The sequence below is a fragment of the Talpa occidentalis genome, unplaced genomic scaffold, assembly GCF_014898055.3.
Source record: "Talpa occidentalis isolate TD23 unplaced genomic scaffold, MPIMG_talOcc4v2.1 talOcc4.7, whole genome shotgun sequence".
Lineage (NCBI taxonomy): Eukaryota > Metazoa > Chordata > Mammalia > Eulipotyphla > Talpidae > Talpa > Talpa occidentalis.
In genome coordinates this window covers 135,984,491-135,997,647 of record NW_023605083.1, presented here as the reverse complement: position 1 = coordinate 135,997,647, position 13,157 = coordinate 135,984,491, and the positions used below count along the sequence as shown (strand labels likewise).

The following is a 13,157-nucleotide window of genomic DNA, read 5'->3' as shown; positions in this document are numbered from 1 at the left end:
GCTGGTCACCTCTCTGCCCTTCGGGACCTTGGCTCCCCCCCTGCACCTTCCTCCTGCCTATCCCCACCCCTTATCCAGCCCCGCCCCTCCTGAAGCAGGCCCCAGCGGCCCCTTCCCAGCCTCCCCTGCAGCTGGCACAGGCAGAGAGCCCTCCGCCAGGCCATGGCCGTGGCGGGGTGGGAGGGTGCAGGTGTGCTGCCGCCGCCCCCGCCCCATGCACCAGGCTCTCTGCTCACCTGCCCGTGTCATGCACCCACCAACCCGCCGGCCCTGTTCTGGGTTTCGGTGATGGCTTTTTTATTTTGTAAAAATCAGGTGTTGATTTGGGGGGTTAATAATTTTTATGGAAGTAACATCACATTTGGTATAAAGCAGCCATTACCAAGTGCAGCAGTCCAGATGTCTCGCTCCTGGCGCTGGGCGAGCGCCACCCCGCCGGGTGGGACGTGCCCCGGCCCCAGGAAACCCGCACTCGCCAGTGGGCACTCCGCTTGGCGCACAGCCCCTCGCTGAGTGTCACCAGCCGGAGCTTGTCCTTGCTCAGGGCTGAGTAGTATTCCTCCGAGGATCCGGGCCCCACCCGTCTCCTGCTCGGTGGCTAGTTCCTCAGCCCCTGTGGCCGTGAACAAAGCGTCCTGAGTGCTCGAGTTTTGGGGTCTTTCAAGCACATGCCTGGGGACGGAATTACTGGGTGACCTGAGGACTGCAGTTTTCTGAGGAACCACCGATCTGCTTTGCGTAGCGGCTGCCCCATGGTGCCCCTTCCCCAGGCGTGCCCCTCACCGCGCTTGTTTCTCCCTGCCGCTGTCCTGGTGGGGGTGAGGGGCACCTGGCCCACTACTGCTCACCCAGAGCCCCAGCGCCCGGTGGGCCAGGGGCAGCCTGGGAGCAGGCCCTGCCCAAGAATCCAGACCCCAGGTTGGGAACTGAAAACTCGAGGGGAGGGGCTGCTGAGCGCAGGGAAAGCTGGTCCTGGGGCAGCACAGTGGGGGGGGGGAGCCCCGTAGGGGGGGTGGGTGGTGCAGGGGCGGGGGTGGGGGTGCGGTGCAGTGCAGAGTGAGGCCAGCAGCAACTCGCTGGGGCACCTGGGGACGTGGGCTGGCCCCCCTTCCCTCCCGCACTGGCGTGGAATAAGCAAGAGTGACCGAATTCTGGGGCCACTGCAGTGGGCGCCAGCTCACCTGACGCAGCCCCTGGCGCCCACTGGCTCCGTCCCCAGCAGCCCCTGCAGGGTCCTCACTGCCCCGGCGTCCCTGGGCCGGGTCAGCCTCGGTATCTGGCTGTCAGGAGCGTGTGCCCGCCAGGGGCCTGGCGCAGCCTCCTCTAGAGGCAGCAGCCCCGGGTGTGGGCCAGACCCTGGGGCCGCGTCACAGGCCCTGCCCCTGGCACCTTCCCCCGCGAGGCCTGTAAGTGGGGCACGGCGGGGGAGGCATGGGGCCCCCACGCAGCGCGCACTTGACTCGCCCACCAGCTTCTCTGTTGCCCTCCTCAGGGAAGCGGCCACGGCGGCCAGGGCATGGGGCTTGTCACCTGGCCTGGCCACTCTGCACCGGGGCCCGTCCAAGCTGGCCTCCAGTGCTGACCCTGCACCCCTGCACGCTCCCTGCGCCTGCACGTTCAGCACCCAGTGCCCCAGGACCCTGTCTGGTGGCCTCTGCCGGCTGGTGTGGACCCACCTGCCGGGCCTGTGCAGGGGCGCGGCTGGGGCAGCCAGACCACGCGGGTTGAGGGCCCTGCACCCCGCGGGGGCGAAGCTAAGGCGGGGTGCGCTCAGTAAGCCCTGCCCCCGGCCTGAGCCTCAGTCCCCAAAGACAAGGCCTGTCTTTAAAGCGGGTGTGGTGTCCTGTCCCGGCGGCAGGGGTGTGCGGGAGGCCCCCCGGGTGTGTGTGGAGGGCGAGTGGATGCTTTTCTCCCTCTTGTCTCCCCACCTCCCTCCGGAGCAGGAACCTCCTAAGCAAACACCTGCCCCTCCCGGGCTGTTCCTGCCAGGGAACCTCACTCTGTGCCTGGGCGGTGTGCAGGGGTGGGGGTGCGGGGGCGATGGCCGGGCTGCGCCACCTTCCGTCCTGGCCCTGCCTCTGAGGCAGGAGAGAGGGTTCTTGGGGGTCCCCCGCTGCGCTCGAGCCCCCTGCCGCGGCGCCCAGCGCGAGAGGACCCCCCCCCGCGGGGGCCCCGCCCCCGCCGCCAGCGCGTCCCCCAGGGGCCGGGCCAGGGGCCGGGCCAGGCGCTCCCCGCGGTGGCCGGGCCGGCGCGGGGCCCTCCCGGGGCTGGGGCGCCGGGCGGCCACACCTGTGCGTCCTCGGGGGCCCTCGCGCGGAGCCCTGTGTCCGCGCCGCTTTGATCCGCGGCCCGGCGGGATAAAAGTCCCGGCGGCCCCGCGCCAGCGCCGGAGGGGCAGCGCCGCCGAGCCGGCGGGCGCGGGCGGACGGCGCCGGGCGGGCCACTCGGAGCAGCCGGGCCGGCGGTGAGCGCGGGGTCCGGGCCCGGGCGGGGGCGGGGCGGGGTCCGGGCCGCCCGCGGGGTCGGGGGAGCCCCGAGGCTCAGGTGAGCGCGAGCGCCCGGCGTGCGCCCCTGGCCGAGCGCCCCCCGCGCGGACCCGCCCGGCGGCGTCCCGCGGCCCCGCGCCCCTGCCCGCCGCCGGGGGCCGGGGGGGGGGGCCGGGCGGGGCCGCCGGGGGCCGGGGGGGGGGCCGGGCGGGGCCGCCGGGGGCCGGGGGGGGCCGGGGGGCCGGGCGGGCGGGGCGGCCTTGGCGGCGCCGCGCTGGCCCGCGGTGAATGGAGCCGCCGGGCCGCCGGGCCGCGCTGCCCCCCACGGAGCCGGGCCGGGAGCGCCTCCGGCGGCCGCGGCGGGGAGTCCAGGCCCCTCCGTCAGGCTTGCGGTTTGGGAAGAAAAGGCGCTGCCTCCGCCAAGAGCGCGGCGGGCGCCCCCTCCCCGGCCGGGCGGCGGCACATCTCACGCCCCGGCCGCGCGGCCCCCGCAAACTACGCCCCGCCCGGCCCCCGCCGCTCATTGGCGCGGCCCGAGCCGGCGCGCCCAGACCCTGCGCTGCCCTCCCGGCCGCGCGAGCCGAGCGCGGAGGCCACGGCGCCCGCCGCGCCTCGACGCCCAGCCGCGCCTCCGCGCAGGCCCCGCCGGGCGCCCGGGCCGGCGCCGCTCTCAGGCCGCGCTCTCCGCAGGTGGCCGGCGGCGCGGCCATGGGCGCGGGGGTGGGCGCGCTGCTGCTGCTGCTGCTGGGCCTGCTGCACGGGGCCGGGGGCGGCGCGGGCAGGAAGGGCTGGCGGCGCCGGGGCCAGCAGCCGCCCCCGCCGCGGGCCGAGCCGGCGCCGGCCGCCGCGCCGCCCGTGGAGAGCTTCCCGCTGGACTTCACGGCCGTGGAGGGCAACATGGACAGCTTCATGGCGCAGGTCAAGAGCCTGGCGCAGTCCCTGTACCCCTGCTCGGCGCAGCAGCTGGACGAGGCCCTGCGCCTGCACCTCCTGGCCAACGCCTCGGTGACCTGCAACGACGGCAGCCCCGCCGGGTAAGGCCCGGCCCCGCCGGAGCGCGCCGGCCGCGGCCGGGAAGGGCGCCCTCGGCTCGGCGAGGCGCCGCCCGCGGAGGCCCCGACGGCGGCTCGGCGCGCGGGGGCCGCTCCGGCCGCGCCCGGCCCGGACTCCGGCCCTCCGGCCCCGGCGGGAGGCGGCTCCGCGGGCGCGGGGCGAGGCCGGCCGCCCCCCCGCCGCCCCCGCCGCCCGGGGCCCGGCCGTCGGGGAGCGCGCGGAGGCCGGCGGGGCGCGGAGGCGCGGCGCGCGCGAGGCCGGGGCCGCGGCCGGCGGGGCGGCTCGGGGGCGCGGCGGCCCCGCCCCCCGCGCCCCCCGCCCCCCGCCCCCCGCGCGCCCTCGGAGCGCCGCGGCGGGTCCCCGGGGCGAGGCCGCCCGAGACGCCCCGGCCGGCGCCGGGGTCGCCGCGGGGCCCGCGCGGGGCGGGCCGCGGGGATTTTCCGCGCCGCCTCCCCCGGCACGGCCCGGCCTCCGCGCGAGCGCCCCCTCCCGGGACCGCCGGCCCGCGTCGGCCCGGCCGCCTGCGCCCCCGTGAGGCCGCGGCGCGCCCCGCGACAGGTGGCCCCCCCCCCCCCCCCCCCGCGCGGCCGGCTCACGGGGCGCCCTTGCAGCTACTACCTGAAGGAGTCCCGGGGCAGCCGGCGCTGGCTGCTCTTCCTGGAAGGTGCGTGTCCGCGGCGGGGCGGGCGGGCCCCGGGCCCCGCGCCGGCCTGACCGCTGTGCCCGCAGGCGGCTGGTACTGCTTCAGCCCGGAGAGCTGCGCCGCGCGCTTCGCCTCCGTGCCGCGCCTCATGAGCTCCCGAGACTGGCCGCGCACCCGCACAGGTCGGCACCCCTCGGCGCCCCCCCGCCCGCGCCTGTGGAAGTCCGCCTCTGCCTCCACTCCTTGGGGGGCACCCCCGGGCGGCTCCCTGCGCTCCCGGGGCGGGGGGTGAGCAGCCTGGCTGGGCATCCTCGCCGCGTGCCTTCCGGGGCGACGGGCCTGTCCTGCCACCTCCCCGGCCACCAGCGGCCCCACACCGCCCTGCAGCCCCGGCCCGCGCCCCCAGCAGAGGGCCCACCGCCCTGTCCCCCCGCAGGCACGGGGATCCTGTCCTCCCAGCCCGAGGAGAACCCGCACTGGTGGAACGCCAACATGGTGTAAGGCGGCGCGGCTGGAGGGCGCGGGGTCCTGGCCGGCACCAGAGGCAACCCACGCGCCTTGTGTTGCAGCTTCATCCCCTACTGCTCCAGCGACGTCTGGAGCGGGGCGTCCCCCAAGCCTGAGAAGAGTGAGTGCCCAGCCCGGCGGGGGAGGGCCGGGGAGGGCCGCCCGGACAGGCCTCCCGCGCCCCTGCTGGCCCCGCAGGGTCCTCGCTCCCGGTGCTCCGGGAAGGGGCGCAGCAGCCTGGGACCTGCCTCCTCGGCCTCCCCCAGCCTGGGGCCGTCCCCAGGCCCCACCGACCCCGCTGTCCCCACGGGGGTGGGGGCCGCATGCAGCTCAGCACCCCTCTCCCCACAGACGAGTACGCCTTCATGGGCGCCCTCATCATCCAGGAGGTGGTCCGGGAGCTGCTGGACAGAGGGCTGGGCGGCGCCAAGGTGCTGCTGCTGGCGGGGAGCAGGTGGGCCGGGCAGGGCTGGGGGAGGCCTGTGTGGGCGTGCGGGACTGGGGCTGAGCCCAGGCGGAGGGTGGCAGAGGGGGTGGAGGGAGAGGAGGGGCCGAGCCTGGGCAGCAGCCGCATCGCGGGCACCCCCGGCGGGGCTCAGCAGGGCTCGGAGGACGCTGGGGCTTGCCGGCCGTGTGCAGGGTCCGGGGAGTTGCCGGGCCTGTGGGCCCGCACAGCCTCTCAGGGCCCAGGGCCGGGCGGGCAGGAACGCCTCGTTGGTCACGAAGCCCAGCAGGTGCTGGGCACCCCGGGGACATCTGTAGACGGCCCAAGGGGACTGGGCCGGTAGCCCATCTTCCTTTTCCGTAGGGAGACTGAGGCAGAGAGCGAAAGAGGGACGGGCAGGGAGCGCGGGAGGCAGCAGGATGGCCTGACCTCGAGCCCGGAGCCTTGCGCCCGGCTGTGGGGAGCGGGCAGTGCCCGGCGTGCCCGGGGCTGGGGGGCAAGCGTCCCTCCGGCCACCCGGTCTCCCCTCCCGCAGCGCCGGGGGCACAGGGGTGCTGCTGAACGTGGACCGCGTGGCCGAGCAGCTGGAGGGGCTGGGCTACCCCGCCATCCAGGTGCGGGGCCTGGCCGACTCGGGCTGGTTCCTGGACAACAAGCAGTACCGCCGCACGGACTGCGTGGACACGGTCACCTGCGCGCCCACCGAGGCCATCCGCCGGGGCATCAGGTGCGCGGCGCCGGGCGGGCGGGCGGGGCGGGGCGCCGGGGCCGCCTAACCTGCGCCGCGGCCCAGGTACTGGAACGGGGTGGTCCCGGAGCGCTGCCGGCGCCGCTTCAAGGAGGGCGACGAGTGGAACTGCTTCTTCGGCTACAAGGTCTTCCCGACCCTGCGCTGTGAGTGGCCCCGGGGCTGCCCCGCGCCCGCTGCGAAGCCCGCCCGAGGGCAGCTGCCCGACCCGCGGCCGGTGGGAGGCCGCGGCCCTCCCTTGCCCGGGGTGCCCCCTCCCGCTGCCGATGGGCGCTCGGTCTCCAGGGGGGCGCCTCGGCTGCACCCTGCTTGGCGCTGGGCCCACGCTGCCAGCCCCGCGCCGGGGTGCGGGGGCCCCGCGGCGGTGGGGGGCAGACACGGGGTGGGGGGGAGCCGGCGGGCCGCGGGCGGGGGCAGGCCCCGCCGCACCCTCAGGGCCCCGCACCCCCAGGCCCGGTGTTCGTGGTGCAGTGGCTGTTTGACGAGGCCCAGCTGACCGTGGACAACGCACACCTGGCGGGGCAGCCGGTGCAGGAGGCCCAGTGGCTGTACATCCAGAGCCTGGGCCGCGAGCTGAGGCACACGCTCAAGGACGTGCCGTGAGTGGACGCGGCCGGGCAGGCGCGGGGCCGGCGGGGGCGGTGGGGCCGGAGCCGGACACCAGCCAGGCCCTGGCAAGGCTGCAGGCCCAGGGCCAAGCTGAGGAGCCAGGCACGCACAGGGGCCCTGACACGGCCCAGCATGGGGGGAGGCAGCCTGGAGAGGGGCCACAGCAGTGCCAGCCCTGTGACCTGGGCAGGGCCAGTGAGACCATGTAGGGGCGAGTGGGGTGGGCAGTGGGACCCTCCCCGGCTCTGTCCTGGGGGCACGTGTGGTCACCACTGGCCCACACCCCCGGGCCCGCCGGTGTGGCCCCTGCAGACATGGGCCTGTCCGGTGCAGTGGGTCCTGGCAGAGGGCCCATGGGGTGCGGCCAGTGGGGTGTAGAAGTCCCCGCGCTTCTGCTCAGATTTGACACGAGCCAAACACTCCCTCTCCCCTGCCGGGCTGCCTGCCGGGAGGAGGCAGCAGGGGACCCAAGGAGCAGGGAACGGGGAGCAGGCAGGCTGGTGGGGCCGGGGGCCGGGGCTGGCGGAGCAGTGGGTGGGGCAGGGGTGTGGGCCCACAGCGTCCACATCCCCCCACAGGGCCAGCTTCGCCCCCGCCTGCCTCTCTCACGAGATCATCATCCGAAGGTCAGTGTCGCCTAGACTGCCCTGCCGGCCGCTCGCCCGCCCCGCCTCCGTAGAGAGGCTCCCGTGGCGGTGAGCCACCTGCTGTGCGGCCAGCGCGGCGGCTCCGGTCGTCCCGGGTCACTCCGCCGGCCCTCACCTGGGTTTCGTCTGCAGCCACTGGACAGACGTCCAGGTGAAGGGGACCTCGCTGCCCCGGGCGCTGCACTGCTGGGACAGAAGTCTGCATGAGGGCCACAGGGCCGGCAAGGCCCCCCTGAAGGGCTGCCCCGTGCACCTGGTGGACAGCTGCCCCTGGCCCCACTGCAACCCCTCCTGCCCCACCATCCGCGACCAGCTCACGGGGCAGGAGATGAACGTGGCCCAGTTCCTCATGCACATGGGCTTCGACGTGCAGACGGTGGCCCAGCAGCAGGGCCTGGAGCCCAGCAAGCTGCTGGGGCTGCTGAGCAGCGGGGGCTAGTCCCCCTGGCAGGGCCGTGTCTGGACGCCCGCCCGCCCGCCCACCCACGCCAGCCTCTCCTGCCCTTTTGTATTATTTTATGAAGTGACTTTTTTATTACTTTAATTTTTTAAATATGAAATAACCAAGAAATATATGATCAATGGTAACATTTTGGAACGTTCTTTTTGTTTTAAACAACAGGCAGTTGCAGTGGGGCTGGGGGGTGGAGGGGGGACCTGGTTGGCTGTGCCTCCAGCCAGCGGGGCGAGGTCTCAGAGGCCGGCACCCTCGCTCCCAGGCCCGGGTCCACCTGGCACCGCCCACGCCTCTGGCAGCCCTGGGTTTGACCGGGAGGCACGGGGCAGCACCCAAGGGTGCGGTGTCATCTGGGCACCACGGCCGCTCAGGGGGGCCCTCGCTTCTCCCAGAGCCTGCTGCAGTTCCACGCGGCCTCGGAAGCCGCGGGGCGTGACCCGGGCGGGCAGCAGTGAGGGCGGGGGGGAGCGTGTGGCCTGGTGGCGCCCTGGTCGGCCGGAGCCGCCTCCTGCGTGCCTGGGCTCGTCCTGTCCCCGGTCCTGCCAAGAGCCAGCCTCCCGGTCACTGTCACCAACGTGGGGAGGGCTGTTCCTTGGGTGAAATCCTGCGGCCCCCACAAGTCGGGTGCCCACGGGACCGCCTGCTTCCAGCCTACCAAGCTAATATCTCCCCCACACACAGCACCACCCGTGACCTGTGGGGCTCAGCATGGGGCGCCCTCCTCCCGGGGAAACCTTTCCAGGCAGTTGGGGGGCCCTTTGGGGCCTCCCGGCCCCCTCTCCTTGGGAGCTCACCATTGCCTGGCAGCTCTGCCCCGACCCTCCTGGGAGGCCTGAAGAAGGAGCAGCCCAAGTCAGCAGTCATCCCTCGGGGCCCCCCAAATGGGACAGCTGGGCCTCTGGGGGCCAGAGATGTAGCAGGGTCTCGGGCTGACCCTGTGCCCGGGCTTGGGGCTGTCGGAAGGTCCCCCTCATGGGGAGACGCAGGCCTGGGCAGGACCCAGTGGCAGCCTTTTGTCTCAGCAGCTGCCCTCAGGGCACTGCAGCCACCGCTTGCCGTCCCTCCGCAGCTCTGGCCACCCCTGGATCTCCTGAGCACCTGCCCTCCTGCCCGTGCCCAGCGCCTCTCTGGGCAGGCTCCGTGTCCTCCGAGGTCACTCCCCCAGCACCCCATTCCGCTCTCATGCCCTTGCTTCCTTTCTGCAGCAGACACCCCCCAAAGCCTGGCAGAGCCCACTGCCACCAGCAGGGCCACCGGCCTGCAGGGCAGTTCTCAGCTCCGGCAGGGCAAGTCTAGGGAATGGAAACATGGGTCAGTAGGGGGCAAAGACTACGCCCTGGACCTCAGGGCCCCCTGGCACAGGACGGCCAGCGCCCTGGGCAGCGGGTCTGGAGCACTCCAGGGGGCGGCACTCGTGTGAGAGCACGGCCATGACAGCGCCATGGCCTCTCAGCTCTCGTCTGAGAGGACAGGCCCAGGAGCACGGGTGGAGCAGGCAGAAGAGCTGACATGGGCGCAGGGAGGTGGGGGGAACACTGACAAGGAGCGAAAACAGACCCTGTTTAGGGCAAGCCCGAGGGTAAAGCTGATGTGCAGGGGCCTCCCTTGGCCTGGGGGTCAGTCTCGGGGGAGGACAGCCCCTGAGGGTCAGTCTCAGGCTGTCGCTGGGGCCCCCGCTCGATCCCTGGCCAGTGGCTGGCCCCGGGTGGGTTTACCGGTCGGCCAAGGTGGCCACTGCGTGGGGTGTCGGACATTTTCTCATTTGCAGAAACCCTCCAATTATTGTGTTTTAACCAAAAAATGAGAGACAAGTTTTTCTAGGTGTCGACAAGTCAAGGAGGGACAGATAAACGTCTGGCCAAGAAACACCCGACCCCCAGGGCAGGGCCGGGGCGGGGTGGGGGCGGGGTGGGGGCTGGTGCTGGGGCAGCTCCCCCACCCTCCCATGGGACAGCCCACTCCAAACCACACTGCCCCCAGGGAGCTCTGGGGGACCCCCATCTCCCTGTGCCCCTCCCCTGCACGGGACCTGGCCTTCTTGAGCCGGGGACCCCACAGCTCAGTGCTCTGGACCCCTCCCCCAGGCCACGAGCCAGTCTGCTGGGTGGGGGCGGGGCGGCCGGCCAGGGGCTCCCTCCTGGCAGGGGCTGGGCCGGGAGGCGGTCAGGTGTCCCCGGCTGGGGACAAGCACGCAGGCCCTGTCCCCAGGCGCAGAGCAGGCGCCTATTTATAGCGCGAGGCGGGGGCCCAGCCCTCCCCGCACAGGCGCCGAGCGGCTGCCTGCTGCAATGTCACCCGCGTCGCTGTCGCCGCTGCTGCGGGCGGCCGCCGGAGGGCCGGACGGGACAGGGACTGGGGGCGCCGCTCTGCGGGGACCGTGAGGCCAGCCGCCGGATGGGCAGCACCATGGAGCCCCCCGGGGGGGGGTACCTGCACCTGGAGGCCGTGGCATCCCCGGTGGGCACGGCCCGGGCGCTGCAGCTGCTCTTCGGCTGTGCCACCTTCAGCCTGGTGGCCCACCGGGGGGGCTTCGAGGGCGCGCAGGGCACCTTCTGCATGGCCGCTTGGGGCTTCTGTTTCGCCCTCTCGGGCCTGGTGGTGGCCTGTGAGTTCACCCGGCTGCACAGCTGTCTGCGCCTGTCCTGGGGCAACTTCACGGCGGCCTTCGCCATGCTGGCCACGCTGCTGTCCGCCACGGCCGCCGTCATCTACCCGCTGTACTTCACGCGGCTGGACTGCCCGCCCGAGCCGGCCGGCTGCACAGCCAGGGACTTCCGCCTGGCCGCCAGCGTCTTCGCCGGGCTGCTCTTCCTGGCCTACGCCGTCGAGGTGGCCCTGACCCGGGCCCGGCCCGGCCAGGTGGCCAGCTACATGGCCACCATGTCGGGGCTCCTCAAGATCGTCCAGGCCTTCGTGGCCTGCATCATCTTCGGGGCGCTGATCCATGACAGCCGCTACGGGCGCTACGTGGCCACCCAGTGGTGCGTGGCCGTCTACAGCCTGTGCTTCCTGGCCACGGTGGCCGTGGTGGCCCTGAGCGTGCTGGGCCACACGGGGGGCCTGGGCTGCCCGTTCGAGCGGCTGGTGGTGGTGTACACCTTCCTGGCCGTGCTCCTCTACCTCAGCGCCGCTGTCACCTGGCCAGTCTTCTGCTTCGACCCCAAGTACGGGGAGCCCCGGCGGCCCCCCAACTGTCGGGCCGGAGACTGCGCCTGGGACAGCCAGCTGGTGGTGGCCATCTTCACCTACGTCAACCTGCTGCTCTACGTGGCTGACCTCGCCTACTCCCAGCGGATCCGCTTCGTGGCCGCCCTTTAGCCTGGCAGGCAGCGGCCGGTCACCTGAGCCGCTTCCGGGGGCTCCGGGACCTCAAGGGTGAGCGGAACCCAGGCCCCAGGGGAGTGGGCGGCAGGGGCAACGGAGGGCCAGCTCAGCGCCCCAGAGCCCTAGGGGGAGGGGACGGAGGACAGGGCACACGCAGGCCGGCGCGGCCCCCACCCTCGAGCCTGCCTCTTCTGTCCCCCTCCGGGCGCCCGCCTCTCCCGCATCTGCCTCCCCCTTGTACCGCTCACCCGCCTCTGTCCCTGCCACTGTCCATCCCAGGCCTCCCCGAGTCTGAGCGGTCAGTGTGACGCATGATAGGCAAGAGTTTTTGTGGAGGGGACACCAAGACTAGGGGTCAGGAGGCGCCTGGGGCTGCTTCTGGGCCAATAACCTACGAACTCAAGAAGGGACAGTTCCGGGGCAGAGGAAGCGACAGGGCCCCCGGAGAAGCCGGGTCCCGCCAGGCCCTGGCCCGGCCCGCTCCTGCAGTGCCTGCGTGGACCTGGGAGGCCAGGGGGCGGCCAGGGCCCACAAGCCAGCCACCCGACAACCAGCCGGCGAGCTTCAGCCGTTCTCCTGCGCAAGAGCCCAGGCTGGGCGGCCCCCGCGCCCTGAGCACAGCTCTGTGGCCCAGGCCCTTGTGCGGGAAATAAATGCCAGTGCTGACCTGTCCCTGGCTCTGGCCAGCCGTCTCTGCCCCGTGGGTGGTCGCCCGCACCTGTGGCTGCCCCTGCAGGCCCTGATGGGAGTGGAGGTGGCTGTGGGGGCGCCAGGGCCCTGGGAGCTGGGGGCAGTCTCTGGAGGAGGGGCAGGCCAGGGTAGGTGCCACGCTTGTGACTCTGGGGCCCTGGGTAGGGCTGCTGTGACACGGCCTCCCCAGAGGGCCCGGGGCTGGCCTGCTGAGCAGAGGGGTGGCCAGGGCCCAGCCTGCCCTCCGGGGAGCCAGCCCACAGGACCGGCTGGTCTGCTCACTGTCCTTTACTTGCAGGGGGTGGTGCTTCTGGTTTGGTGTCCAGAGGCCACGCTATTGGAGAGAGGGCAGGACCGGGGGCCTGCGGTCATGGCCACGTGCCCTCAGCTCCCAGGGACTGGCCTTCCTTCTCCGGCCAAACACTGGCCAGAGTATCTGCCTGCAGCGCCCCTTTTCCCCACTGTCCAGTGGCCATCCACCCCTGGTGGCCGTCCACTCTCCCCGTTAAGGGTCCTGAGCGGGAGAGAGAAGTTATTTGTCCTTCCCTCGAAGCAGCCCAGTGTGACAGCAGGCTCTGCTCTGACCGCAGCGGGGACGCAGGGCAGCACCCAGGTTGTGGGCTGCAGTCTGGGCCGCCCCTGAAGGGCATCCTGGACCCTGGGGGCATTGGGGGGCCTGGGCCTGTGTCCACCCTGCATGTTCCTGCGCTGGCCCAGGGGCCCCTGAGTGCCTGGGCCTCCCAGAGGGATGCAGCTGGGGTCTCTGCCCGCCGCCGCCCTGGCCTCGCTGCCGGCCGCCACCCGCACGCAGGCTGGACCCCCAGACAGCCTAGCGTGGGCCCGGGGGGCAGTGCAGCTTTGCCCCGGAAACCCAGGCTCAGACTCACAGACCCTGCGGAACAACCTGGGGGCCAGAGAGCCGCCAGGACTGTCTTTGCGCCCAAGTGCCCGCCCCAGCCGGGGGTCTCCCAGGAGGGCCCCAGGGGAAGAGGGGCTGCCGGGCCTCCCCACCAGCTCCCCCAGACCTGAGTGTGCCAAAATACAGTGCTGGCCGGCTACTCCGGCCAGTTGTTTCCAAGCCCACCTCCGCTTGGGAACAGGCGACAAGGCACTGGCGAAGGCGCTGTCTGGAGGGGACGTGGGGGACAGAACGCTGTACCCCATTTGTCTGAGAACAGAGGCGGCTGGTGTCCACGTGGCAGCCTCGCCCCCGCAAGCCCCCCTGGGCGCCCTCTGCCCAGGGAACACAGGCCGGCGGTGTCCACAGGCCGGGGCCTGGGGGTGCAGACCCTGGAGGGAGGGGGTCCAGAGTCGGGGGTCTCAGGGATGGCGGTTCTTGATGGTCCCGGAGGTTGGGGTCCCAGGGATCCAGAAGGCGGGGTCTCGCGAGCCCGGGAGGGGTGCTGGGGGCCCCGGCCTGCGGAGGGGACGGCCACGGAGAGCGGATGATGCAACCTCCCGGCGCGGGGTGTGCCCCCCCTTGGCCGGCTGCGGCCGCGCGCATTGGCCGGGGCGCGGGAGGGGCGGGGCCGCGGGGCTCCAAGCGGC

At 73.1% G+C, this 13,157-nt stretch overlaps 2 protein-coding genes across 2 annotated transcripts; both read left to right on the top strand.

Moving 5' to 3' along the window:
* Window positions 1–3,311: 3,311 nt before the first annotated feature.
* On the top strand, window positions 3,312–7,715 carry NOTUM (notum, palmitoleoyl-protein carboxylesterase). The gene is made up of 11 exons (XM_037492402.2): window positions 3,312–3,520; window positions 4,151–4,203; window positions 4,269–4,364; window positions 4,619–4,679; window positions 4,752–4,810; window positions 5,041–5,143; window positions 5,670–5,861; window positions 5,928–6,028; window positions 6,334–6,481; window positions 7,070–7,117; window positions 7,271–7,715. The coding sequence occupies exons 1-11, from the start codon at window positions 3,384–3,386 to the stop codon at window positions 7,575–7,577; spliced, it is 1,305 nt and encodes a 434-aa protein (XP_037348299.1). The 5' UTR covers window positions 3,312–3,383; the 3' UTR covers window positions 7,578–7,715.
* A 2,269-nt stretch (window positions 7,716–9,984) lies between these two features.
* Window positions 9,985–10,921, top strand: MYADML2 (myeloid associated differentiation marker like 2). The gene has a single exon (XM_037494287.2). It carries the CDS (start codon window positions 9,990–9,992, stop codon window positions 10,911–10,913), a length of 924 nt encoding a protein of 307 aa, XP_037350184.1. The 5' UTR covers window positions 9,985–9,989; the 3' UTR covers window positions 10,914–10,921.
* The last annotated feature ends 2,236 nt before the right edge of the window (window positions 10,922–13,157 follow it).

What these genes read in the sequence shown, in the direction of transcription:
- NOTUM (XM_037492402.2), top strand. Translation starts at nt 3,384, where the DNA reads ATGGACAGCTTCATGGCGCAGGTCAAGAGCCTGGCGCAGTCCCTGTAC. An exon ending in AACGACGGCAGCCCCGCCGG is followed by an intron (nt 3,521 to 4,150) that starts GTAAGGCCCGGC and finishes GCGCCCTTGCAG; the next exon opens with CTACTACCTGAAGGAGTCCC. An exon ending in CTGGCTGCTCTTCCTGGAAG is followed by an intron (nt 4,204 to 4,268) that starts GTGCGTGTCCGC and finishes CTGTGCCCGCAG; the next exon opens with GCGGCTGGTACTGCTTCAGC.
- MYADML2 (XM_037494287.2), top strand. Translation starts at nt 9,990, where the DNA reads ATGGGCAGCACCATGGAGCCCCCCGGGGGGGGGTACCTGCACCTGGAG.